Source organism: Salvia splendens, chromosome 12 (assembly GCF_004379255.2).
Source record: "Salvia splendens isolate huo1 chromosome 12, SspV2, whole genome shotgun sequence".
Taxonomy (NCBI): Eukaryota; Viridiplantae; Streptophyta; class Magnoliopsida; order Lamiales; family Lamiaceae; genus Salvia; species Salvia splendens.
The window spans coordinates 25,858,889-25,883,939 of record NC_056043.1 but is presented as its reverse complement, the minus strand read 5'-3'; the positions used below and the strand labels follow the sequence as shown (position 1 = coordinate 25,883,939).

Below are 25,051 nucleotides of genomic sequence, written 5' to 3'. Positions count from 1 at the left end.
AAACTGGGTCGGTCCCTCTCCATTCCTTATGAAATGAATCAAACACATGAAAAGCCTAAACAATTTTTATTAGTTTCTTGGTCAAAGTCTGCATAAGTTTCTTGTGAATCTATTCCTTATGAAAGTATCAAATAATTGCTTCCATCCTCTAATTCTCGTTCCTATCGCCGCCATTGATGGAATATTTGCACTAGATCTTCTATCTCTCTCAATTCTCTCATCGCCATATTTATTCAACTTAGTCAATCAATTTATTCACCATAGGATCAATACTCCCCAAATGAATGGCATTTTTTTTTACAAATCTTGTTGAATAAGTACTTTGCACGTCGTCAATGGATTCTACAATTATTTTTTCCTCACCAAATGAGTTTCTACATAATACTTCTTGAAATTTTGTGAAACTGAAATCGATGTGGTAAATATTTCATTATATGCAATAAGAGGGATTTAAAAGAATGCCCAGAAAATTTAATAGTTAACTAGTTTTAAAATCCTTTCATTCTATATTCGATTTGCAATCACAACCCTGATATAGCAGTTCTTGCTCAATGTAAACTCATTGAAATTGCTCAGACGAGGGGAATTTGAATTTATAAAGTGCTCAACAAAATTACAATTTGCAGATAATAGAGAAAAAAATGTTAGAAAAGGGATAGGGAAGAACGAAGATGATAATGGATTTTGCATGGAGATACAATCATATAAAAATAAAAAGGTTAAGTGGCTTGAACTTGTACAGTAGTGGAAGATCATATTTAAATGGAATCGTTCCCCTCTCTTCAACTTTCATCAATGGGAAAATGGAATCGCAGATATATACCCAGAAGGAAGCCTAGGCAATACGACTATGAAGATCCGCCCCCATCTCCTCCAAGACCCTATTCTTCTGGTTCGTATTCATCTGCTTCTGTTTCTTCTAAATCATCGTTTTTCATCCGATTATATTTTTCATTCCTGATTCATCAATTGGGAACAGAAAGAAATTGCAATTGTGTGTCCGGGTGTTTATTAATTAGGTACATAAATGTGGATTTAGGCAAATAATCAGATTGCTAATTGTTTCTTTATCCGAATTATTCTATTTTCCAGTAATTACAGTCCGTTCTTGTTTCCTGCTGCTTTAGAACCCTTTTAATTTTCTGTGGGAATGCTAGCAAGAATTGAAGTTGAAATAGATATCCAGTTTTGGTTGGGGGGTTTTGATAAGGCTAAGCTGTGTGTGTTTCCTAATTCAGTAATTAGTGTTCCTTCCATTGTGAAGCTTATTACTTGAATTAAAGGGTTTAGCTGAGAAATGAGTGTCAGGTGTTTATTTGATGTTTAGTTTAATCTGAGAATTGCAAATTTGTTTGCTGCTGGAGTTTCGCTTATTTGTTAGTGAATGGCTCTTTGTGTTGTCTTGAAGCGAGAATGAACGAAGATGATTGTGACAGTAATTTAAGGTGTTGTTACAAGAGTGTGATGTGCATTACCAATGCCTCATGGTCTGGGTAACAGGAGAGTTGCATTCATGCATGCCTTTTCGAAAAGCAGATATCTTTTGTAGTTTACTCTCCAAAGTGGTCGTATGTGAAGAATCAGAGATCACATATTCATGCATTGAGATTATGTCTGTCCAATCAATCATTAGTTCTTAAAAATGTAGCTTCATGTTGCTGAACATGATACTACCAAAAGTCAAATGGCTGATTTGGGTGTGTATGTTTACAACATAAATACTCAAAAGTTATTACGGTATTGAGTCTATTGACATTGTTCATAAGCCAAGATAACCTAAACATCGGAGACTTAGGGTGCATTTTCTTTGAGGTGTAAAGAGGGGATAAACTCCATATACCACCTTATACCTTGTTTGCTTTGATATAATAATAAATTCAGGCAGGCCATATAAAATTTCGGGCACACCTTTTCCCTTAATATACCATCATTCAAAACAAACAAGATATTGAAAATGTGGTCCTCACTTTAAGTGATAAATTTATATCTCATTGTATTAATCCTCTTATTTAGAAATATAATAAGCAAACACACCCTTAAGGTCTTTGCATTTATTTGAATTCAGCAAAATCACCTGCACTTCACAGCCTAGATTTGCTACTGCTTGGTGCTTACACAAAAGACACACTATCTTTAAATTTCATCACATGTGCATATCTGAGCACCAGACTGCTGCTAGTGCTAGACCATTTTACCTTTGCATATTTTTCATTAGGTCACTTTCAACTATTTCTTGTCAAGTAACAATGTCTGAACAATTAATGTTTCATCTGCTAAGTCTTGTCTGTAGTTGGAAATGTCATTTCTATAATAGAAACATATATTGATAATACTAGCATCTTAATCTCGTGACTGTCCCATAAACATTTTTTTGTAAATATTCTGATGTCGTGTTTATACATTTCAAAGGAGTTGCTCACAGTAGGGTGCCGTCATGGGAAATAGACTATTGCCATTCTTGTAAAGTTCCTTGGAATAAGGTGTTGGCATCCAAAAAGTATATATACAGTTATCATAGTGTGCTGAATTGGGATGGATCTGCTGGTAAAGAAGCATTGGAGAATGCAAAACACCGATTCTGGGCCAAGATCAATGGCCATCTATGTGATAACCCTTTGCCAGACCCAAACATGTACATCGATGAGATTGATTGGAACCCATATATAGATCGTGAGCTGATGGAAGATCTAGATCTACAAATTTTTTATCCAGATGAAACAGAGAAGATAGGGCAGCTGGATACCATTAACGAAGAGGTTGAGTGCGCTCAAACACAGCATGGTAAAAAGCAATACACTAGTGATAACCCTTGGGAAAGAGATCAGGTGCACGGTACTGATAATTTAAAACAAGCGAATGGTTGGGATAGGTGGGATGATACATTAAATCTGAGAAATGACGATCCATGGGAGCAAAGTTGCCGGAAACTTGTTGGTTCTTCGAAGGATAATACTTGGGGGATTAGAAGTGAATCTTGGGAATGGCCCCAGGGTCTTGAAAAAACTCAGTCATCTTCCTTTGCTGATTGTGGACGTGGCAAGTCTTGGAATTGTAATGAGAAAACCATGGCTGTTAGAGAAGACGGATGGGGACAGGGACATAGAGAAAACAATTCTTGGAGTTGGGGTCCGGGGAATAACAATTCTACAAGAGTGCCATTATTTGAAACTAACAATTCTATATGCTCAAAAGAGAGAGGTTGGAGGGACAACAGGAATGTGTCTTGTGCTGTGCGGGATGCAAGATACGATGATAGTGAGGCCAAGCATTGGGATCCAAATTTCAGGCAGGGTAGATGGTCCTCTAGGGGTCAGGCAGGGTGATAGTGAGGCCTAGTTCTGTACAGCACACGTCAAAATATAAGAGCTCCAGATATCTTGGTGACCCATATGGATATGGTCAGCAGATCTGAAGATTTTCAGGAACTTGGTTAATATTATGTTGTTAAGTTCTTCAAAAGTTTAATTGCGCCGGGGAAGTTACACTTTCAACAGTCCACTACTTTTTGCAAATAGTGCAGATCTTTTACCATCTATTTTACTAGGAAAATACTTTTGGTGAATGGTTATTGGTTGTTTTTTGAGGTTTTGGAGGATGCAACTGGTTCTTAAGGATTTTGCATTTTCTATACACAACCTAACGATGGACCTTTTATTAAGAGTCAATCCGGCAGAGAAGGTAAGATTGAACTTATTCTTCTATTTTTTCTTCCGAGATTATTTTGGTAGCCATGCTAATACGTACACTGTAGAGTTGCCGAGGTATTCCCTCCATCTCCAACCCTTCTCCTGAAAGTGATGGGTTGTTGTTGCATGTGAACTTATTTTGTCTGAGAGTATATGTGCATTTGTTTGCGCTCAACAAAGATGTAGCGTTTTGTAAGAGTAGATATCAGCCATGTGATAGTTTCAATTAAATGTTGTGGGTTGTAGAATTATGACCTTATTGTTTCTGACTTTCTATAACAGGGAATTAGCTGGTGAGTTATGGTACCTCTAGCTGCACTCTGATTCTTTTGTGATTCGTAAATGCGGACTTCCGAAGATTTTGATGCTTATGGTAGACTAACGTATGATTGGGTCAAAGACAAAACACATCTTAAGCAAAGTTTGTTCTAGGGTTCTAAAGAAACAGGTCCTAGTTTGCATACTGAGAAAAAATGTATTAAGAAACATCTTATAGAAGAGAGAAATACAATTTTGTTTGTTGATTAAGTTTGCACTGACTTGAAAACTGTAGAAACATCTTAAAGAAGAGAGAAGAAATACTGCTGTTTTACTTAGTTGTAATTTAACCCTTTGTTGTTATTATGATCTTATTAGATTGTTCAAATATTTAACAAGATATGGTGTGAAACCATAGCTGTGAATTTTGTTTTTGTAAAAGTGAGCAATAACAAGTACTTACCGCACATAAAAGAAGCTGGTATAGAATTAAGCAGATCAAAAGGGAGCTCCAAAAATAGGCTGATTCATGCAAAATGCTATTGCACTACACTATACAACAACAAAAAAAAAGAGAAGAAAATCTGGTGATGAATGCACTTCGTTTCTACACATCGGTCGAAGTCTGAAGCATGAAATTAGTGAGAGCCCTTCTCCTCCTCGCCTCATCTCTCCCCTGTGCCTACAATACAATATACACCTCCGCTTGGGTAATGATCGGGAATAGCCAGAGATCTGAGCACAACCTCTGCAACTGAAATGCTTGCTCAAATCTTTCCCTACTTGTACGCCTCAAACCAATGAAGGACAGTCTACGGCCTCATCTTACAGAAAGAAAAAAGCAGCAATCGTGCAGGAGAAGTCACCCTTCATTCTGGGCGTCTTCATCAATTAATGGGGGAGACAATGGCGGGACAGCTGATTCATCCGAAGAGATGTCTATGTCTAGGGCTTTTCTAGCTGCTGACTTAGAGACACTATCCCTGCCTATCTTTCTTGAGTCGAGCTTTATGGATGAGGAAGCCCTAGAGGAATTACTGCTCTCAATGGAAGCTAAGAAATTGTCCTTTGATAACGATCCTTGAGCGGAAGCAATGATGGATCCAAAGATGCCAGATTCTCTCAACCCTTGGATGATCGTCTGAAGTATGAGCAAACATAAACCAAGTTAGAATGCTAATTAAATAGTCATTGTTGAGGAGATCTCTGCACCATGTTGAAAGATTACCATGGGAGCATAGATGCGTGTTAAGATTCCTTTTCTCAACAATTTCAAATTTAGAGCCCCATCAGTCCACACAACGTGCTCACGATACCTGTTGCAGAAATACAAGCAGTTGGCATTCTATCAAAACTTATTGTTATACAAAACTACAAAAGCTATATCCAACCAATCAGTTTGCTTCAAGTAATATAATAGGAAAAGCATAGACATGCTTAAGAAAATTCATTACCAGTTTAACATCTCCTCCTCAGTTGCTGTTGAAGCAATTATAAAAGCCTGCAAGGAATTAACAGCATTCTGTCAAAATAAAATTGGACAGCAAAATGTAGGAAAATGTTTTTCAGATTATAGCTTCTGACTGAAATCTAGGGACTCAACAATCAAAATTATTTGGCAGGCCTATATTCTTGAAAGAAACTTCTGTTTAAACAATAATATCTAGAATTTTACGCGATTCTATATGAAATCACTTCTCCTGCTATGGTTGTAAGGTGTGCTCTTCCAAGCAAGAACATCTTTTCAGAGAAATTTCATGTTAGATATTACATAAAACGTCTTTTGTAAACGCTTATTAATATTTTCTTAATAATTGGTGGTTCTCAGGGTGTTGCAAAGATATATTCTGCTCAAGTTACCATATATAGTAGCAGAAAAGTTTATCCTAATGTTGTATCCTTGGACTTAGTCTCAAACAGATACAGATGCAAGCGAGTGTAAGGAAACTCACTGTTCTATCAAATTCCAGCATAAAACATCGCTTTACGTCATCCTTTGTAGGCTTACAACCACACCGATCCCGTCTGGAAGTCAAGTCGGAGAACTTCGAATATGTATAATGTAGGACAGCGGCTTCTTCCAATTTGATCTCACTGTCAACCATAGAGAACAATCATATGCTGTGAATAGCTGCGTGGTTCTTCATGTCACAAGTATGATAAAATAGGTAAGGAAGAACATATATCATTTTTAAATCAGGAACGCATGACTAAGAGGTTTGCTTTATAAAGCAGGAAATTATACTTGGGAGTTTTCATGTAGTTGTGCCATCTGTGCGCACCATTAGGCCGAAGATGATCTTGTATCCTAGCTGCAGATTTCCCATTTCCATAGGTCAAAAAGTAATTTGGGTTCCCGCGGGTTGATTCCTTATACATGCCAAAGTACGTGTCTTTTGTAAGGTGGTCGTAGTTTTTCTTGAACATTGAAACCTGAATAACAGATAAAAAGTATGACAACCACTTCCAACAAATCGAGGAAATACTCACCCTTAAACTGTTAAAATTTTCAAAACGAAGAAAACATTATTCTGATTCTGAAGTACAACAGAATGATGAATTTAGGATCCATTTCTTGTCCCGCAAAAGAAAAAAAAAACAAAAAAAAACTTAAATTTCATAGGTAACAATGATCACATTTACATGATTACCTCAGTGAAAGGTACCTTGACATCATCCCGTTCAATACTGCTCTCCTGAAAAGGATATATTATAGTAAATGCAAGGACGAGCAAAGTTATCAATCTTCTCCTGTCTTATTTAATAGTTTAATTTACTCAGCTACTAGAATATTAGCGCAACATAGAACACATGAGACATGTTTAAGTGTTTCATGCACAGAACACAAACTGCTTACATAGTTGGGAAAGACAACCATGTCAACATTCTTAGGAACATCTAGCAACAGTTGTCTCAAAGAATATTCCCGAGCACCAGCTGGATGTATCAATTCGTCAGTATCGAGGTGAAGTATCCAGTCCATGCCTGCATCCTGGAAGCACAATACGCAAAAAGCTACTAAATCTTCAATGGGAAAATTATGTAACTTGTCTGAATTTGGTCATGATCAATACCCTCGCCATAACTATTGCCATTTCCATGTTCAGTGATTGCTTCACAAAAAGCTCATAGTTGCAAGGCTTGTAAAAGAAACTTGACAACCAAGTTTCATTCCAGATCCGGCTGGAGCAGCAAGAAAAGGATAAGGATCATAATTATATATAAAAGCCAAATATAAGACATGAGAAGAAGTTCTGAGAGAAAGCAGAAAGTTAGCTGCTAAATAATGTCTTGCAAAATCATTAGTTTCCTATATCTTAGTTGTATCTATTTGCACGCACAGTACAAACAAAGAACCCAGATAAGAAATACGCAAACACAAATCAGACAAGGAATACATAAAATAGATGTGAGAAACAAACAAACAAAGCTGAAGTGACGAACCTCTTAGCTTGTTGATCTTCCAGCTCTTTGGTTCTGTATATCACTTTCACACCCTGCAATAGCAGAAAAAGACCCAACTCAATGATTGCTACTTGCAAGACAGAAAGTTGAAAGCAAACGTAATCCAGTAAATAAGTTTATGCAGTGAGATAGATGGTGCAATATCAGGCAGAGCCGCAGAGAGTCAGTATAACAGGACCAATTCGCAGATGTTTTATATAGTCCTTACTCCTTAATGTAGTGGTTATATCAATGCGCTCAAATTTAAAACATGAGTCTAATAATTGAAAAACAAACAAGATGAGAGAACAGTTCCGGATGAAAATTGTTTAACTTTGCTATGGTTGGGGAACGCAACATATTGTTTTCCCAAAGATAAACTGTGTGTTTAATAAACTGAATGCAATAAAATGTACACAGGAAATACCAGCGCTTTTGATTATCATCCAAGATTCTGAGAGATCTAACAGAGGTGGCGTCAGAGCTCGTCAAACATTTTTAAGCTGGTTTAAGTACAATTATGGATTAATATTTGGTTTTCATCTACCTTTTATTTTAAGTGCTTCCTGCACAAGATATTTTGAGAAAAAGTACTATCAAGTAATAAAATCAGCATTCATTCAATCATGTCTTCTCCTCAAATAAAAATGTTACAGTGACCAAGACCATTTCAAAATTTTCTAGTTTAATAAGTGGGTAAAAGAAAAGGAATGATTTTTGGTGTAGTATATCGAGCAGAAGAAGGACTGCAGGGCCCAAAGAAGCCAGAGACTCAAACACAAACTCACCGCAATCGATTCAAGAACTTTGGACACTTGAGGAGATGCAGCCTTCCCTTCAACAAAAAAGAAAAAAGTTGAAACCCCAATAACTTTATGATAGAACATCCACGGCAGTAGCTGCTCCAATCCAGCAGATGTACTAGTTGTAACACATATCTGCATATAGAAATTATGAACAGATTAGTTAAACATTGTAAGATCTGATGAAAACATTTACAACTTTAAACAATTATAGATTGTCAAGAATCTGTGTTAACTACATCCAAACAAAATTCCGTTTTGAGATCATTTCCAATAAATCCAACCACATAACATTAATGCAGGTCCCCTACGAACAATCTTATAACTCTGTTGACGTAAAACCCAACAAGCACAGTACCACCATTAAAACCGAAGTCAATCTACAAGAAAAATGAGACTATTGCTATCGAGATTATCAAGCAATCACTTCCCAAGTCCAAACTCATGCATTATCTCTTCAGCTAAGCAAAATCAAATTAAACCTTGAAACAAATTAAACTGTTAAATCATGTAAAAATTGTATATTGTGGCATAATTGCAGATATGTGTTATAACAAGTGATCCAAGATTCCATGAAAGAAATGTTTCAAAAGCATATACAGTCAATGCCAAACATAACCGAATCAACAAGTAGCTCTTTTTCTTACAGTTAGTTCCAACATTCTGAGAGATATAATAAACTCAAAAACTAGCCCCAAAACTCCAAATCAACGTCATCTCAAGTAAAGAAGCCAAAAAAACCCATTATAAACAAAGCAAAATAAAAAAAAACCCATTATAAACAAAGCAAAATAAAAAAAACCCACAAGCAGATCAACCCTAATCAGAATCCGGAAATCGAAAAAACAAAAACCTTGGGCTTAAGATCGGCCTGAAAATTGAACTTCCAGTCCTTAAAGTAGGGAAACGAGGCGGTGGAGGAGTGGCCGAAGAGTGAGGTGCAATCGGGAGAATTGGAGGAAGAGTGGCCGACGGTGGCGAGAGGGGAGGAATCCATGCCGGGAAACTTGCGAGATTCGTCGGGAGACCATCGGGAAATGGGATCATCGATGCCGCAGCCGCGCCATTGGAGGAGGAAGGCGAAGAGGGCGAGGGAGAGGGGGAGGAGGGTGAGGAGGAGGAGGAGCTTAGCGGCGGCGGAGGAGGACGGTGGTTGTTGCCGGGGACCCGCCATAGTGAGAAGACTGGGCCAGGATTGGATCCAAGACTCTCAACTCTGATGGGTGACGGTTTGTTTTCATTTAAAAGTAAAACATACACCAAATTTTATTAATTATGCTGTGTAAAAATATTAAGCACCATTAGCCTATATAAATATTTGGCAAATTAGATTATACACAGACATTAATTAGGTTTGGTTGGAATTTCGAAATTCGTACTCATGAAATGGGGAAAGTGTTGTCCTGAGGTACCTACATTGATTGTCTCATCAATACAATTGATGAAATTCATAACTAACAAGTACTAGTACTTCTCAATTTGAAAATAAAGAGTGGGTGTACTATATATTTATGGATGTATAATTGTAATTGGAGTATGTAATAAAGAAAATAATACGAGTACAATTTGTAATACAACATTTTGCATAAGTGATGGTTATTTTTGTTGAAGTAAATAGATAGCTTTATAAAAAAATGCCCTTATACAAAATTATTATTGTTGGAATCTTGACTACTCAATGATTATAAATGTGACGGAACATTTAATTTTGTAAAATTAAATGATATAGTGTCAATCTATGTTCGGAGTGGATGATCATGATATATGAGTATTCATTTTCTCTAAACCAATTCTCGGTGAGTGGGAAATAATAATAGACTAAAATTGGTCACAATTGCGAGCTATAAATGAACTATGACATGAAACCAATGTATTACTAAGAAATGTTTGGTAGGGTAGATAACTCATCTAAAGATGAAATTCTATAAGCAAGACCCAATCCATTGTGTTTATTGTTCAACTTAAATTATGGTTATGAATCTTGATCTTATTCATATTACTCATATCTCACATATAATCATTCTACAAATCCATCACCACCCCAAATACCCAAGTCAAGTCAAATCGAATGTTCAATATTCGATAGATTTTACTCAACATCACCACCCCAAATACCCAAGTCAAGTCAAATCGAATGTTCAATATTCGATAGATTATACTCAACTTGAATTCTTGATTATGCATCTATTAAATTGTTACAACATCAATACTCAAGTAATAACTATCTGAGATATGTTATTGATACTTTACTATATTAACTATTTGAGAGATATAGTGACAATTGCCACGATACGGCATTAATACGATAATGTTGTTCATTCATTGCACCATCAACATCCATACTTCTCCCTTGACCACTAATATTGTGTGAATATTCGAATGTGCAAACTTGTGCGATCGATTCGCGTTTGATCACTCAGATACAAGTATTTTAAAGAAAAATAAATAAAGTTTGGATATGGTGATATTTGTTTAATTGTGAAATACTGATAATACATATATAGCGATGTATTCATATTAATGTGCTGAAAACTGTTAGATTAGAAAACTAATTTCATCCATTGATTAGGTACGATCTGATGGTTGATCTGGAATCCACATGGAATTAAATAAATTAATAAAATATTCAAAATGGGTAAGAATGGTATATCACAATTGTACATGATTTCAAAATATGTTTTACTGCTACATGATGTAGCTATATCTGTACATCATGTTCGATTACATTATTTAGTCACATATATACATTAATGTATGAGATTCATACATTCAAATACCATTTTCATACATTAATATCTCTCCAAGGATTAACTTATTCATGGGGCTATAGTATAGTAGGGGATCCATAAATTCAAAGACCGGAAGTAATGTACGATATACCCAAGATAATGTACATCATGTTCTATTACATTATCCGGTCACTTATATACATTATGAGATTCATACATTCAAATACCATTTTCATACATTAACATCTCTCCAAGGATTAACTTATTCATGGGGCTATAGTATAGTAGGGGATCCATAAATTCAAAGACCGGAAGTAATGTACGATATACCCAAGATAATGTACATCATGTTCTATTACATTATCCGGTCACTTATATACATTAATGTGTAATGTATGAGATTCATACATTCAAATACCATTTTCATACATTAACATCTCTCCAAGGATTAACTTATTCATGGGGCTATAGTATAGTAGGGGATCCATAAATTCAAAGACCGGAAGTAATGTACGATATACCCAAGATAATGTACATCATGTTCTATTACATTATCCGGTCACTTATATACATTAATGTGTGAGATTTATACATTCAAATACAATTTTCATGCATTAACATCTCTCCAAGGATTAACTTATATAGGGCTATAGTATAGTAGGGGATCCATAAATTCAAAGACCTGAAGTAGATATACCCAAGATAATGTACATCATGTTCTATTTCATTATTCAGTCACTGAAGAAGGCGAGGATATAATTACTTATCAACAAAGGAAAAAAGCGAAGAATGAGGGCCTATCTAATCTTACAAGAAATGATCTGGAAAATGTGCACCAAATTATGGAAAATCATTCTTTGGTCCAGACCTCTTCAGAATTTCAAAACACTTCCTCAAATAAATATGATAAAACACCATCGGAAAGTCAGATAATACACACGAAAGCGGTGATATTAATATGCATTTACTTGTGGATGGGAATGTTGAAGTGCTTAATGTAGTATCTACTGATACGCTCGGATTTTGCACAGTTTTAAGGCCTTCATTTGGCCCGTTTTTAATGTCAAAATCACAATTCGTCTCCATATTTTGCATATTTTCTCTATTTTGGTATTTTGACGTGTTTTGTGAGATTTGTGCATGTTTGAGCCTAAAAAGACAGCAAAAGGTCGAAGTTGGAAATCTGAAGCATTTAAGATGCCCAGCGGTCCGCTGCAACACGCACAGCGACCGCCAAACCAGTAGCGGTCCGCTCCGGATAAAGTTGTGCTGAAACGAAGAACACGCTCAGCGACCGCTGGGGAGTGTGCAACGACCGCTTGAAGAGTTTCCGAAGCTACGGGATTATTCACAGCGACCGCTGCAACACAGTGTAGTGACCGCTATCCAAGAGGCAGAGGCTACGGATCATTGTGCAGCGACTGCTGGCCAAGGTGCAACGGCCCGCTGTGAAAAAGTGACGCACGAATTTGACCTACTTTCTCCCCAAGATTTACCAAACTTAACCACTTTTTCCCTTATTTCACGCTGCTCAATTTTTTCCCTATATATATCCCCTCAAACCTCTTCATTAGAATCCTCTTTTTGCCTTATAATTCTATAGCATAAATTTGAGAGTTCTTCATTGTGCAAGGGGTTGAAGAAGGAAGCAAGAGATCATCAAAGAGCTACAAGGATTCAACCTTTGGGTTTTATTATCTTTAGTTCTTATGTTCATTTTGTCTTTCCTACAATCTATGTTTTTAGCTTATTCAATTATGTGTAACTAAATTCATAGGATTCTAGGGATGTGTTAGTAACGACTTTGGTTATACAATTCCGCTTTCTATTTAATATCCGTTTTATTTTTACTTCGTTTCTTCCCTAAGTTGTTCCATAGTACTTCACGTTTGAGTGACACATTTGGTGATGATTAAATATAACTTGCTACATAATCGTGAGAGGAGGTTGGCGAGTTAGATCCACTTAGTAGACACTACAGTTAGCATCCTTTGAAACAACACTGTTAATTTAGAGTGAGGACTTTTCAAGGGTCTTAGGAGCTTTTAGGAGTTACGGATCTAAGATTGACAACCCTAGTGTTAGTAATCTACGCTTGTATCGCATGGGCAAAACTTATGTGACTCGTTCTATCGAAGTATAAACTGTGCTAGGGTATTGTAGTTGAAATTTGTATAACCATAACGGTAAACGCACATCCTTGAAATTCTCTTATCTCTCATACTTTTACCTCTTTAATTATTTGTAATTAGTTATTTTATTGTTTTTAAACTATTTTTGGTTTTCAATAATTTCAAAATTCTCGGTTTTCCAAATAGTGAACAAAGCTTAGTAGAAGGTAGCTAGTCTGTGACTTTATTCCCCGTGTTCGATATCTGGTACTGACCTTTAGCTATACTATATATACTCTGTATACTTGCAGGTTTATTTAGTGCTAATAAAAAGTGTATCAAGTTTTTGGCGCCGTTGTCGGGGAATACATTCACTTCGTGATTGATATCTTCAAACGGACGAATTTGCTACTTTGGATTTTAATTGCTTTCTATTTTAAAATTTTTAGTTTAATTTTTGTTTTGTCTTTTTCAGGTAGTGTATGCGAACGCGTTCTGCGAAGGATATCTTAGAGTGGCTCGATCTCGAACTTGAAAGGACATGTGGGAGAATAAGAAGTGATCGAAACACAATGGAGGACGAGACTAGAGTTGAGTTGGAAATGCTACAAGCCCAAGTAAAGAAGTTGATGGACGAGAAGGTTGTCCGAGAGGCCCAAGAAAAGAAAAATATGGAGATAGTTTCTATTATGCATATGTTTAATAACGAGAACATGATCACATTTCCCGAAGGCCCTCGTGTAGATGCTAATAATTTTGAGCTGCGATTACCCCTTATACAAAGGGTTGAGCAGCATCCTTTTGCAGGTAGGGCTATAGAAGATGCAAATCGCCACCTCTCGAAGTTCGTAGAGATTGCAAACACGCTGAAATTGAATGGTGTCGACGACGACGCCATTAGGGTAAGACTCTTTCCCTTTTCATTAACAGATTCTGCTAAAGAGTGGTTTGAGTGTATACCTACAGAGCAAGTCTCCACGTAGAAGGATATAGAGGCAGCATTCCTCGATAAGTACTATCCGTCGGGCACCATTATGAAATTGAAGAGCGAAATATTACAGTTCATTCAAGGCCCCGATGAGCCTCTCTACGAGGCTGTTTCTCATTTCAAAGGCCTCCTCCGTAAATGCCCCAACCACGGTTTCACCATGGACCATCAAGGGCCAACGAAGGATTTCTGTGGAAGAGTTGACCGGAAGCCATGACGGTGATTGAGGAGTTTGCCACCAACAGCAGAGGGTGGTTGAAGGAGAGACATAGTTCGCAAAGGATAGCCGCCATCAACGAAGCCGAAGAGAATCCTCTTGCTAAAGAGTTGGCCGAGCTTAGAGTGTGGGTTGATCAAATGGACACGTTAAGAAGAGATGATCCGGTTCCACCGACCTCTATCATTGCGATCACCAAACCCGACATTTCTCCTGCTCCCACTGAGGATGTCAACTATGTGCAACAAGGAGGCGGTCCCAATAGGCCTTATAACAACAACAGTTATCGCCCTGGCCAGGGGGGCAGTAATTTTAATAATTATAATGAGAACCGTTCTCATCCCAACCTTTCTTATTCTAACAACAATTTCTTGCAACCCCCTACATGATTTAATGTGAGCAAAGGTGGGGTAGTTGAGCCCGTGAAGAATGAGGAGAAGTACGATCAAGGGATCATGAATATCTTAGAGGTGCTAGTGCAAGATAGAAAGACCAATGACACCAAGATTGGGGTCGTTGAACCAAGGTTGAACAACCTCGAGGCCGGAATCAGCACCATTGCCACCGTCGTCACCAACATCAAAAATTAAATGGACCAAGTCCAACAAAAGATAGAGGAGGACAAAGCAAAGGCAGTAGCACGAGTGGCCGATATCAACAAAAAGTAGGTTGCAAAGCAGAAAACGGGCGAAGTGAGCAACTCCGCGCCAAATTCTGGGATCTGCCCGACGCCCAGCGGGCCGCTACCGAGCCGGCAGAAACACCCGCGAAGGATGGACTCGTGCAGCACAATGGGATCATACTCCCTTTCCATCCAAAGAGGAAGTTTAAGCTTGAAGAGCAGTTCAAGCACTTTTTGAACATGTTTTGTAAGGTCCATACTAATATTCCTCTTGTTGAATCGTTGCAGGAAATACCTAAGTATGCAAAGCTACTAAGGGAGGCCGTGCTAAAGAAGAAGAAACCTACGAAAGCCGACATTAAGTTGCCTCATCACTGCAGCGAAATCATTCAAAGGGAGAAGGTTGTGAAGCAAAGGCATCCCGGTCAATTCATCATTAGATGCTCAATTGGGCAAGGAAAGGTGGACAAAGCTCTTTGCGATCTTGGCGCGAGCATAAACATCATGCCATTGAAGTACTATGAAAAGCTCAACATCGGACCACTCAAAACTTCGGATGTGATCATAAGGTTGGCCGATAACTCTGCAATCAATGCGGTGGGTATGATCGAGGATGTGTTGGTAAAAGTAGATGATTTTATTTTCCCTGCCGATTTCATTGTTCTTGATATGAAAGTAGATAAGAATATACCTCTAATCCTAGGAAGAGATTTTCTAGCCACAAGCAAAGCTCTTATTGATGTAGGTAGGGGGAGATCACGATTAGTGACAATGTTAGCAAGTCCACCTACAAAATAGAGAGCGCGATGCTTAAGTATGAAGAGGCGCAACGAGCAAAGATGGAGTACGAATGCAGGGTGGTGATGATGACCGATACAACAAAGCCTAAGGGACCACAAAAAGGGGAAGATCTTTCTAACCCTTCTATTTTTATTGTTAATGCTTTACCTCAAGCTCCTAAAAAGGGCAAGCCTAATTTTCCTAAGGTTCATTTGCAGGAAAAACCGAAGAGAAAGAAGAAGAAAGCTCAACCACAAGTCGACCCTGAAATCTATGTGATCAAGATCGCGAGAGGAAAATACAAATGGCGGAAAAAGTTGGGCACTAAATTGGTCTAATTCGCTGTTTTCAGCACAAGGGTCGTCGATTCCCCCACCTAGTTGGGTCACTTCAAGTCGAGCCAACGACTTAAAACAAAGGGGCTTGTTTGGAGACAACCCAATTTGCTCTTTTCTTTCCTTTTCTTTATTTTCATTTTTTCTGCAATTTTCGTACATTTTGCACATTTTAAAAAAAACTAGAAGCGGTCGCTGCACAATCCACAGCGGTCGCTACTCGTTTACACGTGTGCAAGAACAGGGCCGGGCCTTAGGGCGGGCTGCAGCGGTCGCTGTACGGGCCATAGCAGCCTGGAGGAGCTCGTCGTTTTCAGAATGCCTGCAGCGGTCGCTGCGCGAAGGTCAGTAACGCGAAATTACTTTTAAAAGGTGAGTTTTCTCATTCTTTTCTCCACCTTCTTCTCCAATTCTCCCTTGCACACGACCCCCACTCCAAAACAACACCAATTTCACCCATCCACACTCTAATTCCTCCATTGCAATCGTTATTTCAAGCTTTCATCGTTCAATTCTCTCCAACTCAAGGTATGGATCCTATCTTTAATTTCTGAGTTTTGTGTAAATTCTTTCATGAATTTTGCTCTTTATTGTTGAATTGTTCGGTTGAAAAGCATGTTTTAGTATGGGGGATGAGTGTGATGATGTTTATACTTGTTTTTCATGGCTAGATTTTTTAGTAGGGTGGTGAATTATTGCTTTTTGTTGGTGAATTCCCTGTTGTTCTTCATTGTTTATAAATTGCAATCATGTTCATAGCATTGTGAGGCTATTATTACTTCCGTGAATTGCAATACATGTGTAGATTATAGAGATTGTTGTTTTGTGATGTTTATGTCGATACATCCTTGCATGAGGGATTAATTCACGTTGGGGGATGGATTGTTGTTGTTCTTTTGTGTTGGTATTGATTTACATGTTCCCATGATACACACTAGAACACATATTTGATACAAACTTGCACTTCTTTATTTATTCTTGAGATATGTTAGGTTGAGTGCAAGTTTGGGGGAAACCATTGTTTGTCTATCTGTTTGGTGCTTTTCTAAGAGCTTGGTTTTCTTTGTAGGAAGATGACTACAAGAGGAAAGCCCGAAAATACGAAGAGCTATGGAATTAGCCTTCCGTTGGATGACCACAAGGCTATGTGGAAGAAGGTTTCGGCTAGAGACACGATGCCTTCTCGATACCCTCACGAGCTTCCCCTCGCCACATTGGGGATTATTGATGATTTTTGGGCGTTGTGCAACATCGGGGACGGGAATGGCTTGAGCCACATGTTCCAAGAGAGGTGGCCATCCTATAGGAGACTCACCCTCGAGTTTCTTAGCACCCTCAAGGTGCACAAAAATTGTCGTTCCCGTATCCCCGAGTCGATAGATTTTCGCCTCGGCAACCGCAACCATTCCTTCTCCATGGAGGCTCTTTGCGAGGTGTTTCAATGCTACAACCTCAACCCTGGCGAGGAAGTGGAGTATGACTACTCCAATGTGTGGGGTGCCATGACTATCGAGGGGGGGACTTCATCCCGGCTTATGCCAAGTCTTCCTCCATCCGCAACCCCGTCCTAAGGTACCTCCACCGAGCCATGACCTTATTGATGTTTGCTCGAACCGACGGTGGAAGTGTCTCCCAAACTGAATTAGACGTGATGTGGAGTCTCCTCAACAAGAAGGGGATCAACTTTGGGATCCTCTTCACCATCTATGTCTACCGCATCTCGAAGAAGGAAGGGAGCACTATTTGTTGTGGGGGCTTAATCACGGCGATTGCCGAACACCTTGGCATCCCGACCACGGACTTCACTCTGGACATGGGTGAGATGTTCATCACCTATGAAGTAGTTTTTGCGGTGGGGCTTTTGAGGACCGACTCAAATGGCCAAGCTTTCTTTCTCCAAGTGGAGCGGGATCACTTTCCCGTTGCAATTCCATATTTGACCAAGGTCGATACGTGGGACAACAAGGCCAATTGGAAGCTCGACACTGCCGCCCACCGGAGAGCCTTGAGGCTAACCCCATTCAAGGGGAGTTTAAGAAGAGGAACATGTCGTTGCGCACCCCCATCTTCGACCCGGAGGAGGACTCCGCCTTCGACGCCATTGATCAATACCATGAGGGCGGAGAGCATTTGCATGCTCAAGGAAGTGGGGTGCCGCCGCAATAGGAGGAACCACCGACGAGAAAGGCCGGATCCCACCTAAGAGTTCCAAGCCGGTACTTCCGCCCAACTAGGAGAGATGTTATCCTACATGCAAAACATGTCCAACACTTGGGACAACCGTTGGGTGGAACAACAACAAGTCAACGCTTTCAATCAACAAGGTTGGGAGGCGCAAGGCGATTGGCGGGCGGCGGAGCAAGATTTTTGGGAAGCTCAAAGGCTCGCGGATGTGCAACAACGTCAAAAAATTGCCAAGCTCCAAAGGATGGCCGTCGAGGCTAGAGAGGAGCGCCAATCCATGAGGGGCGAACTCACGTATCTCATTGGCGCCTTTGAAGACCTCAATGCCCGTTTTCCTCATCCCCAAGAATGATGAAGTCAAGCTTATGACTTTAAATGAGCAATTGTATTATTTGTTTTTGTTTTAAGACAATTTTATTTTTGTGTTTTGACAATTTTTGGTTAAGTTTTTAAGTACCTTTTGGTTTAATTTTCGTTTTTGTGTTGATGTAAATTTTCGCAGGTTTCTAGACTATCGCCAGTGACCGCTGCAGCGTCCGCAGCGGCCCGCTAGCCACCCGCTGGAAAGGCTCTGACTCGTCGCAGCGACCGCTTGTGGACGCCCAGCTACCGCTGCCCAAATGCAGTTTCCAGCGCAATTTTTTTGAATTTTTTTGAATTTCGTCCAGTCCAGCCACTACGTGAAATATTTCAAGGTACGTTTTCTTTTTAGTGGTTTACTCACGTCCCTACTGACTCTACAAACTTATTTTACACTTTGTTGTAAATAAGTTTGGGGGATGAAGTGGTGGACCGTGAGTTTAGGTTTTGTTTTAGGTTTTTAGTTTTTGTTTTTGTTTTAAAATCCCGAAGGTGAATCCATGTCATGAACTTAGCATGAAGAACTTAGAAACACGCATGCTTAGGGACACATTAGACCGAGTTGTCAATGATATTTAATTTCATCCATGTTTAAGTATGGCTTGACGTCTTGATTTGATGGTTTGGTGAAAAGATGCATAATTAGTGAATTGTTTGTTCGCCTTGAATCATGCTTATACCTTGTGCGATTTGAGCCTAAATTCTTTCTTGTGTGATTTATCTGCATTCATGTATATGTTTCTAGAACTTGCTCCTAGTCTGCCTAAGTTTACATAGTGTTTAAGTTGATTTAGGAGGATGATAGGTCATCTTTTCTTAGCTATTTTTATACCTAAAATTTTCGACCCTCTCAAAAATTTCCCTTTGGAGCTAATTCTGAGCCTTTAAGCCTATTCTTTGGAAGCTAAATAAATGGGGACAATTCCTTGGGTTAGTTTAGTTTTTGATATCTTTTGTAAATGAATTTGAGAGATAAGGAGGAAAGTATAAAAAGTAGTGTGCTTAATATAGAAAAGTGCAAGTTGTGAAATAGAAAAAAAAAATCAAAATGTGTGCTTGATCTTAGAAAGGATGCTTATAAAAAAAGAGAGAAGAAAGAAAAATAAAAGTTGTGAAAGGTTGTGAAAAGAAAAGAGAAAAATCTAAAGGTTGGAAAGTGAGTTGAAGGAGAAAAATAAGTGTTAAAAGTGTCTTTGGTGTTTAGAAAAGTTGAGTCATTTTAACTCTACTTGGAATTTTTTTTAGTCACTTTTTAGCCAAATATTCCTCACCTACCAAAGAGCCTACATTACAACAAAAAATAAAGACCTTTCGGACTTTTGATTCTTAATCACATCAAGTAGAAGAGGGATTAGACTGTGAGCAGCCTATGGTAAACTTTGCATGATGCATGATTTGAGTGCTTATACACTTTACCTTTATACACTTTGAGAGTGAGAGAGAGAATCATTTCCCATCTTTGGAAGTTTGTCACATGTGAGTACATGAATTCAAGGTGTTCCATACTTTGAGGCAATTTTGACGTCTAGTCCTTGTGCATTTCGTTCGTCTATTTTGTGTCTTTATTATTTTGTTCGAGGACAAAAAAATGTAAGTTTGGAGAGTTGATACGCTCGGATTTTGCATTGTTTTAAGGCCTTTATTCGGTCCGTTTTTAATGTCAAAATCACAATTCATGTCCATATTTTGCATATTTTCTCTATTTTGGTATTTTGACGTGTTTTATGAGATTTGTGCATGTTTGAGCCTAAAAAGACAACAAAAAGTCGAAGTTGGAAATTTGGAGCATTTAAGATGCCCAGGGGTCTGCTGCAACACGCACAACGACCGCTGGGGCTCAGCGACCGCCAAACCAGTAGCGGTCCGCTCCGGAGAAAGTTGTGCTGAAACGAAGAACAGCCCCAGCTACCGTTGGGGAGTGTGCAGCGACCGCTCGAAGAGTTTCCGAAGCTACTGGATTATTCACAGCGACCGCTATCAAGAGGCAGAGGCTACAGATCATTGTGCAGCGACCGCTGGCCAAGGTGCAACGGCCCGCTACGAAAATGCGGCGCACGAATTTGATCTACTTTCTCGCCAAGATTTACCAAACTTAGCCACCTTTTTTTCCTTATTTCATGCTGCTTGATTTTTCCCCAATATATATCCCCTTAAACCTCTTCATTAGAATCCTCTTTTTGCCTTATACTTCTAGTGTAATGCCCCAAAACCCACCTTAGACCGAAAAGTGAATTTCCGGTGCTGTAAATCTTCGAAATTAGGGTTTGAGCGAATAATTTGAATAAATAACAAAATAAATTCTGATAATTCAATAAATCATGGAATACTGAAATACAAGTCTTAAATAAGTGTTAGAAAATATATGCGAGCAAAGAATTGGGTTTTAATGAATTTTAGTACGTTTTTTTAGAAAAGTAGCCGATTAGGATTTTTCGGCGAATTTGCTGAGAAATATTAGGAATTTCCATTGGAAAATAATTTATATGGAATCTAGAGATCAATAGAAGTATAATATAAGTAACTTTGTGCAAGAAATTAAAATGTAACCGATGTTCGTATAGAGAATTCGTTAGAAGGGCAAAATCGTCTTTATACTTAAAGTTTTTCATATTTTCATCTAATATGTGAAGTGTCCGATTTTCTTTGTACATGTGGGTGATAATTTTAACTCCCAACAAGTCTTGAATTTATGGAATTGTCTAGCTAATAGATAAACAATTATATTAAATATTAGAGTGACATGTGTTGATTTAAATTGCCACATAATAAAATAATTAAATACAAAGCATTATATCATCTTCTTGAAGAAAGTCACTTATCTGTCTTCCTCAAGAAGAATCGGAAGCTTCTTCACCTCCCATATCCTACTTTTCTCCTTCCAATTAGTTGTGTTCATTGGTAAATTGAGCACGTAATCGGCGGAATATAGTTAGATCAAGGTAGCTCTTTAACCTATACTATTTTTATGTCCATAAATTAGATAAATATTATGTTATGTTGGCTGTAAATTTCGGACCCTATAGATGAAGATGTATATGTTGTTTAATTGTTGAATAATCGATGAATACAAAACTTTAGACCGTTGTTAAACACATTTTGGTGTTTGAATTCAAAGTTATATCACCCTGACTTGCGTTTGGTACGGATGATATTATGATGTTTAAACTGATCTAGGAAGCTTGTTTGAAGTGTTAAGGAGTGACATTCATGTTAAAAGATGAATGAAATTATGAAACTAAGACATGTATCAAACAATGAATACCCTCTGTTTCTGATGCTCTCTGTTCCGAAATTGTTTAGCCTATTTAGAAGTTGGAGAAGTTTGGTTTGTCAATTTTTGAAATAACTATTATGAGTCTAGAGGTTCTCTGAATTGTTTTGTGAATTTCGAAGTTCACTTACTGTAAGTATAAATTGTTATAACAATACGGCTACAAACTGTCAAAATTCTGGTACTTTTTCATATTTTGGTATGTGTTATCCGAAATATTCAAGGCATTTAAGGTCGATGAAAACTTGATTGCATAATTTATAAATTAACTATAAGGTGTTTAGTTGTTCTCTAAATTTTATGACGAATTAAAGAGTACAAATACCATTTATAAAAATTGTTTAGAAACTGCTGCCAGAAATGGTCTGATTTTTGGTAGTCTGTGGGAAAACGAGAATATCTCTTAAACTATTAGGAATCTTTGAATGAATCTTATTGGATTATAAACCAGACTTCATTGAGTATTTAAAAATACTAGTTCAAGTCTCTAAATCCTACCGTATGAATATAGAAGTTTTATGACGAATCAGTCCAGTGCAGTTGTTATATTAGAAAGTTAAAGAATAAGAAGATATCAAGTTATTATAGCAAATTAATTTATTTAGATGATTTAATGATGAAAACATGATCATGGGTAAATATGAGTTATTAATTGCTATTCTATTTATATTATGCATAAAGGCGAAGGAGCCTATAGTGCGTTTTGGAGACAAATGAGTGAACCTAGAAGGTAGAGAAGTATCAATGTGAAATATGCTTATGTTCATAAGCCTAAGAGGTAGGATATCCTTACTATGAACTTTACTTCTTTAGTTTGTACTATGTGAACTAAATGTATAATAATGTGTTATTCTATGTGATAGAAATAATAATATGTGTTGAAGTGTGTATGAATCACACTTTTAATTTTACATATATTATTTGGTTGATTGCTATATGTTGATTGTGGTGAATATTTGGGTTATATGGTGTGAACTAAATATGGTTATGCGTTATTTGATATTGATGATGGAATACGATATGGATATGTGATTGGTGCAACAGATATGTTTTATATGTTATATTCGAATTATTTGGTAGGATAAGATATGTATATGTGATCGATGAAATTGTTTATGATATAGGTTGTATATTGTTTCTGAGTATATGTATTTCGGTGATCGTTATATGTGTTTGAAATGGGTTAACGTTTGCGATTTGTCTGCGTTGGTGTGTGGATAAGAATGTGACATAAAGTTATAAATGACTGAATGACTCTGGATATGGAAATAGGACGTATGACAGATTATGGGAAGTAATATGCTTATAAGATAAGAATAAGTGTGAATAAATAATAATTAGCTAATTCAATAAATTAAGGAATTATATGGAAACATGTATTTTGTAAGTAAGTATATAAAGAATTATGGTGCAATGTGATAGTATTGATATGAGATATTATCTGGAAAACACAGTGAACATATAGATGTTGTAATAAAGTGATATGTGGTAATACAAGAAAAGAATGATGATATATGATGTCTTAAGAACTGACAACATGTGGAAGGTGATACGGAAATTAATGTGTTGACGAGTAAAAGATTAATATAGTAAATTATGAAAGTGGGAAGTGCTAAGAATGAATGGTTATAAATAAAAGATAAATAATGTAAAAGTCTCAATATAGTTTAGATTAGTGAATTGATTTTCATAGTTTGGATATATTTACTGAGCTGTGGAAAGCTCACTCCTATCTTCTTTTATCCCCCCTGCAGGTTAGAGTTGATAGTATGTCAGTGTGGTTGCGCCGCTTTGCAATTTTTGGCGGGTCACTGGTGGTCAACATGGTTAAAAGTCGTGGCATGTTGATAATAGTTCAATCTTTGATCTTCCGCTGGATAAATGTTAAATTTTTTAAATGTAATAGATTTTAATTGTGCTTTTTAAGCTAAAAAGAAAACAGGAAAATTTCAGTACGCGTTGTCGATACTGAAACGTGACATCACGTATTCGGTGGGTTTACCTACCGGGTAAGGGGTGTTACATCTAGAGCCTAAATTTGAGTGTTCTTCATTGTGCAATGGGTTGAAGAAATAAGCAAGAGATCATCAAAGAGCTACAAGGATTCAACATTTGGGTTTTATTAGCCTTAGTTCTTATGTTCATTTTGTCTTTCCTACAATCTATGTTTTTAGCTTATTCAATTATGTGTAACTAAATTCATAGGATTCTAGGGATGTGTTAGTAACGACTTTTGTTATACAATTCCGTTTTCTATTTAATATCTGTTTTGTTATACAGTTCCATAGTACTTCACGTTTGAGTGACACATTCGGTGATGATTAAATATAACTTGCTACATAATCGTGAGAGGAGGTTGGCGAGTTAGATCTACTTAGTAGACACTACAATTAGCTTCCCTTAAAATGACACTGTTAATTGAGAGTGAGGACTTTTCAAGGGTCTTAGGAGCTTTTAGGAGTTACGGATCTATGATTGACAACCCTAGTGTTAGTAATCTACGCTTGTACCGCATGGGCAAAACTTATGTGACTCGTTCTATCGAAGTATAAACTGTGCTACGGTATTGTAGTTAGAATTTGTATAACCATAACTGTGAATGCATATCCCTGCAATTCTCTTATCTCTCTTAATTATTTGCAATTAGTTGTTTTATTATTTTTAAACTATTTTTAGTTTTAAAAAATTTCAAATTCTCGGTTTTCCAAATAGTGAACAAAGCTTAGTAGAAGGTAGCCAGTCTGTGACTTTATTCCCCGTGTTCGATATTCGGTACTGACCTTTAGCTATACTATATATACTCTATATACTTGCAGGTTTATTTAGTGCTAATAAAAAGTGCATCATCTACGACGATAAAAAGAAAGTCTTGTGATGATAGTAAGATAACTCTGTGACGAGACCAAGGAAATTGTTAGTGTTGTGGATGGTGACCACCCATTATACCATGAGGAATAGTATGTGGCATCATATGATGATCTCTCCCTCTATGGCATAAATTTCAAAGCTGATAAAGCTTTTGTTGGCCACAGGCGAAAAAAGCTTCTCGTGCCTGATTTTAATGGGTAACTTGTTGATATATCCTCACATGTGCCTTACAATCATGATGGAAAGGTTATCATAATGAATAAAGCAGGAACATGAATCAGTTGTAATATGTCACCTCTAATGCTGCTCGACTATTGACCGACATTCGTTTAATTTTCTATCAGTTTTTAGATGGCCACACAATGGTGATTTTCTGAATTATGCTTTAAAAAGTT

At 37.5% G+C, this 25,051-nt stretch overlaps 2 protein-coding genes across 3 annotated transcripts; one reads left to right on the top strand and one right to left on the bottom strand.

The window, feature by feature from the left end:
* The first annotated feature begins 97 nt into the window (after positions 1-97).
* On the top strand, positions 98-4,254 carry LOC121758959. 2 transcript variants are annotated; one of them, XM_042154424.1, is made up of 4 exons: positions 98-718; positions 816-892; positions 2,410-3,678; positions 3,969-4,254. In XM_042154424.1, exons 1-3 carry the CDS (start codon positions 672-674, stop codon positions 3,321-3,323), a joined length of 1,038 nt encoding a protein of 345 aa, XP_042010358.1. In that variant the 5' UTR covers positions 98-671; the 3' UTR covers positions 3,324-3,678; positions 3,969-4,254. The 2 variants fall into 2 exon arrangements, with proteins under 2 accessions (XP_042010358.1, XP_042010356.1); XM_042154422.1 differs by having other exon boundaries at positions 98-892.
* A 149-nt stretch (positions 4,255-4,403) lies between these two features.
* On the bottom strand, positions 4,404-9,457 carry LOC121758958 (glycosyltransferase-like KOBITO 1). Its single transcript, XM_042154421.1, has 11 exons — positions 9,045-9,457; positions 8,177-8,326; positions 7,389-7,441; positions 7,019-7,127; positions 6,802-6,936; positions 6,596-6,640; positions 6,190-6,377; positions 5,897-6,038; positions 5,399-5,445; positions 5,173-5,260; positions 4,404-5,085 (listed from the first exon to the last, which is right to left on the bottom strand). Exons 1-11 carry the CDS (start codon positions 9,363-9,365, stop codon positions 4,807-4,809), a joined length of 1,557 nt encoding a protein of 518 aa, XP_042010355.1. The 5' UTR covers positions 9,366-9,457; the 3' UTR covers positions 4,404-4,806.
* Between the last annotated feature and the right edge of the window lie 15,594 nt (positions 9,458-25,051).

Coding starts and splice junctions, on each gene's coding strand:
- LOC121758959 (XM_042154422.1), top strand. CDS start 763: ATGGAATCGTTCCCCTCTCTTCAACTTTCATCAATGGGAAAATGGAAT. Junction 893..2,409: donor TCCAAGACCCTATTCTTCTG/GTTCGTATTCAT, acceptor TACATTTCAAAG/GAGTTGCTCACAGTAGGGTG.
- LOC121758958 (XM_042154421.1), bottom strand. CDS start 9,365: ATGGCGGGTCCCCGGCAACAACCACCGTCCTCCTCCGCCGCCGCTAAG. Junction 8,327..9,044: donor AGGCCGATCTTAAGCCCAAG/GTTTTTGTTTTT, acceptor TTCTATATGCAG/ATATGTGTTACAACTAGTAC. Junction 6,039..6,189: donor AACTACATGAAAACTCCCAA/GTATAATTTCCT, acceptor TATGGTTGACAG/TGAGATCAAATTGGAAGAAG.